This window comes from Ochlerotatus camptorhynchus, unplaced genomic scaffold (assembly GCF_037179485.1).
Source record: "Ochlerotatus camptorhynchus isolate MF236.1 unplaced genomic scaffold, CSIRO-AGI_Acam_v1.1 ptg000370l, whole genome shotgun sequence".
Classification (NCBI taxonomy): domain Eukaryota; kingdom Metazoa; phylum Arthropoda; class Insecta; order Diptera; family Culicidae; genus Ochlerotatus; species Ochlerotatus camptorhynchus.
This window is the reverse complement of record NW_027040858.1, coordinates 6517280-6521543: the sequence shown is the minus strand read 5'-3', so window position 1 is coordinate 6521543 and position 4264 is coordinate 6517280. Positions and strand designations below refer to the sequence as shown.

The window sequence follows — 4264 nt, the reverse complement described above, 5'->3', positions numbered from 1 at the left end:
CTATCTGATCAGGATTTCGAGCTATTTTATATGCGAGAATGGCACGTATACTAGCGCCGCAAAGTGAGAAAACTCTGAACTACTGTTCACCTGCGAAAAAGCCTTCATCTCCTGAACAACTATGCCAAAGACAGTACTTTTCTATCTGGTTCAGAACTCGAGATTTTTAATATAAGAATTTTACGTGTATACTAGCTTCGCGTAGTGAGCAAATTCTAAACTATTGAGCACCAAACAATAGGCTTTGACCTCCTGAAAAACTTTTTGAAAGACAGTAAGTTTCTATTTGGTCAGGATCTCGAGAAATATCACAGACGAAAATTTCACATGTATACTAGCGCTACGTAGTGAGAAAATTCTGAACTACTGAGCGACAAGACTATGAGCTCCTGAACAATTTTTTCGGAGACAGTAACTCTCTATCTGGTCAGGATCTCGATTTATTCCATGTTGTAATCAATGAAGTCAAATCTCACGTAGTATGGTTACAATTTACGCGGTTTCCATTTACATTTTCCCTATTATCCGCATTTTCAGGTGTTTACTGTAATCAAAGTTTAGCTTGTTTCGATCAAAACAAGTTTTTTGAGGAATACTCGTTGGTTTCAGATCGATTGGTAACTCAGCAACAAAATGGCAATGGAAAACTCATGTGTGTTGTACAAAGTACAACAGCGTGAGTAACGGAGGGTTAAGTCACCCAATTTCTATGAAGATGCCGTTTGTCTTAAGTAACAGCGCAAAGAAACCCTTGTAGTGTACGTTCGTCGTTTCGCTTTCTCATTATAAAAGTGAATAAATCGAACTGTTTGTTGCTAAGATGATTTCGGTGGTCCTAAAATAATGAATTTTAAGCTGCACGTAAGGATACGTGATTGATAATTCTCCCGAATATCCTGGTAAATACACTTTGACTTAAGTAACATTAGGGGGCCACCAAACGACGTATAATAACTTTTGACTCAAAACCAGTATTTTTTAGCATGAAAGCTAGCGATCTGCTTTGTATGATTAAAACCCTGCTTAATATATTAAACATTGCTATCACTATGAGATTATATGTGTTTAATTGGAAATAGGAATAACTTTTCGGTCATCAACACAAAACTTTATTTTTCTCTGATCGGGTGCGAAGGTTACTTTCGACATAATGAAAATTTGCTCTTGATATGTCAAGAATCTGGTAGTACCAAATTAAATTAAATTAATATTATGATACTGAGGTAGAAAGAGCATTGCCGCCCCCCCCCCCCCCTCGCCTGTCTGGCTATGCCTATGTAGATTGCTTCAAATATTTATTATCAAGAAAGTTCCAACCGATACAGAAACAACAGAGCTATAAGAAAAGGATACATTCATCAGTACATTTCGGGTACACGCTTTTGTTTGTCCACATGTGCTTGCAATAAAATTTTAAACTACTTTCTTGCAAGAGCATCTATCCTTCCTGACGACGACGGCGAGGCTGCTAATTCAAATTTCAAAAGCAGCGTCGTTCGAACGACGTCGAGAGAGCGTCGATATCGAAGCTTTCGTCAACTCGTTACCTAGTCGTTACTCGTTCACTTCGGATTGATTCGGCTTACGAGGAGGGCGTCAGAGAGTCGTCGATTGTTCGGCTGGAAGGACGCCTGAACTGAAATTTGCGGTGCGCGCTTTGATTTTTATACTTACGTGACTGTTGCTGTTATTTTGTGCAGTTTATCAGAAACCATTATCTTGAAGAAATGGCTCACTTGCATCTGCAGCTGTTTGCGCACCGGTTCAACGAGATAGCGGAAGATTACCTGCGACGGTTCAACTGGATCTACGCGGGCGTTGTTTCCGAAGTGGACAACCTGTTGCGTGCGATCAACGCCACCTGTTCGAAGCAACACTTCGCCAGCCCAAGATCCTTGGTTTTCGACGATGTGGCCTTCTGCCGGGAGATTTTGCACTTTTTCGATCCGGTCCAGTGCTGTCAGGTAAGGAATTTAAAGAAAACTCCGAATGCATCCTGCATCGAAAGGGAGCATGCATTAAGTACGTCACGAGAAATTGATGGAAAATCAAACCGCCCCCGCCCCCCATTCGCCACGTTTTTCCTATACCCAATGCATGGCTCCCTTTTTAGAGCGTGACGTATTAATGTATGCTCCTTAACTGCCGTCTTGTTTATGTTATAACGAATGTGCTTCTCGTTTTTCTGCTGTGCATGCTTCCCGCTGTGTAAGCAGAAAACCCTGTGGAACACCGACACGCTGATTATGCACATTTTGCGCCACGGCGGACGGGATGAACTTGACGAAGATACGAAGCGCTTGGTGAGCAATCGCAATATAGGTTTCATGAATTTTCGTGTTGAAATCAACTTTGAATGGTTTTCCACAGGCCATCCTGTTCAATCTGTACGTACAGATTGGGGCGAGCATTCTGGTTCGGTACGATAACAACTATGAAATGATGGAGCAGTTCACGGCCCAACTGCTGCGTAAAGCAGCCGACTATCTGAGCTGTATCCGGAATAAGCCAGTTCGTGAGGACGCCTCAGCGGGGGACACCTTCGCCCAAGGTACGTTCGCCAAATGGAAGTACGTTTTTGACTATACCTGTACAACGTGCTGCGACGCGGGAATCAAAAAATGCCGTTTCGACGATGCTATTGCTTGGTTCAAGATCCATCAAACCACGTTGGTGGTCAATCAGATCCGCCACTTGGGTACCAAGGTGCATGCGGCTAACATGCGTAACGTACTGCCGGACCACATTGTTCCAACGATTACTCAACCCCGCCAGGAACCGCTGGAGATCAACAACAATACTCAATGGTCGAAAGCGGCCATGTACCTGTTGGAGGTACGGGAATCTGAACTCGATAAACTTTGCTTTAAGGGAGCGGCAATTCAACTCAACACCCCAGTGGAAACTATTCGGCGCTATCTCAAGGGAAAGCTTGATCCACTATTGACAGACATTATTGTCGAACCCTTCGGTTCACGCGTTACCGGTGTCGGTAATGACCAGTCCGATCTCGATCTACGTATCAAATGGAAATCCAACATGAAAGCGACCAAGGCGTACTTGAAGGCCGTTGAATGGGCTAAAACGGACACCAGCGAAGTCGAAGTTATCCGCGAAATTCCCGCAGGACCCATGGTGCTTACCATCCACGTTCTACCACCATTGGATATAACATTGGACCTCACCTTTGCCAGCCCTTACATCGTCGCCAACAGCGAACTGATCCAGTACTTCTTCCGTCTTCAACCAATGGCACGTAAACTGTTCTTTCTGCTCAAGGAATGGAAACAGCAAACGAATCTTTCGCGCAGCTTTCATCATCATGTCCTAATTATGATGATACTATTCCACATGCAGCAGGAAAAGTACATTCCACCGATCGTTTCCCTGCTGGTTGGCCCAGTTTTATTGGACAACAATACATATAACACCGCGTTTGCCGAATCAATCACATCGTTCCAAAGACCAACAAACCTTCTCACACTGTTGAGAAGCTTCTTCGCGTACTGGTCTCAGTTCAACTGGGCCAGAAATGGCGCTTGCCTTTCGGATGGCCGGGTAAGGCCCAAAGAATCGTTCCGCATCGCATCGGCACGTAAGTCGGTCCCGCCGATGATGGCCACCGATTACTTCGACCAATCCCGAAACATTGCCGCCAGCATTCACACCGGCGACCATCAAAAGTTTGTTCAGGCCTGCAAGGAGGCCGTCGAAGTGCTGCAGATGAAGAAATCCATTTGAGGTGCCTGAGATGTCGCATGTTTTGCATTACCTTGGACATTTATTTGCCTTGAATTACGTTTCTTGATTTGAATTTTATGTTCTGACTTATGAATGCAATAAAAATAAAATAAACCTTCATAATAAGGGTATTCACGTAGAAGAAACCATCGTAAGTATACCAAGTATACGTAAACTTCCACTGCAGTTCAATAAACCCTAGTTACAATGGTGCATATGCTTACGATGCGCTACGCGAATACCCCTAAATGTGCTTTTAAAATGCTCTTTCAGAAACATCCAAAACGGCTTGTTTTTACTAGAATGTGTGCCGATTTTGGCAGCACGTCTCTAACTCTTTTCTGTAGAGAGTAGCTAAAGACGTCTGTCTTTGGTAGTGGTTAGAGAAGAACTAATTTTATTTAAGACGTTTAAAATTTAGTATAAATGTCAACAAGGCTTGCTTCGATTGCTAACAGCTTAGCTTAAACACTCCTCCTCAAGCCGCAGAGATTCCCATCATCGTACGGCTCTCTTCAAACTT

The 4264-nt window shown here is 43.5% G+C and overlaps 1 protein-coding gene across 1 annotated transcript; it reads left to right on the top strand.

Annotated features, from left to right (window-relative positions):
- The first annotated feature begins 1626 nt into the window (after window positions 1–1626).
- Window positions 1627–3838, top strand: LOC135710133 (uncharacterized). Its single transcript, XM_065232629.1, has 3 exons — window positions 1627–1964; window positions 2217–2303; window positions 2371–3838. Exons 1-3 carry the CDS (start codon window positions 1728–1730, stop codon window positions 3739–3741), a joined length of 1695 nt encoding a protein of 564 aa, XP_065088701.1. The 5' UTR covers window positions 1627–1727; the 3' UTR covers window positions 3742–3838.
- Window positions 3839–4264: the final 426 nt, after the last annotated feature.

Coding starts and splice junctions, on each gene's coding strand:
- LOC135710133 (XM_065232629.1), top strand. CDS start 1,728: ATGGCTCACTTGCATCTGCAGCTGTTTGCGCACCGGTTCAACGAGATA. Junction 1,965..2,216: donor ATCCGGTCCAGTGCTGTCAG/GTAAGGAATTTA, acceptor CTGTGTAAGCAG/AAAACCCTGTGGAACACCGA. Junction 2,304..2,370: donor ACGAAGATACGAAGCGCTTG/GTGAGCAATCGC, acceptor GGTTTTCCACAG/GCCATCCTGTTCAATCTGTA.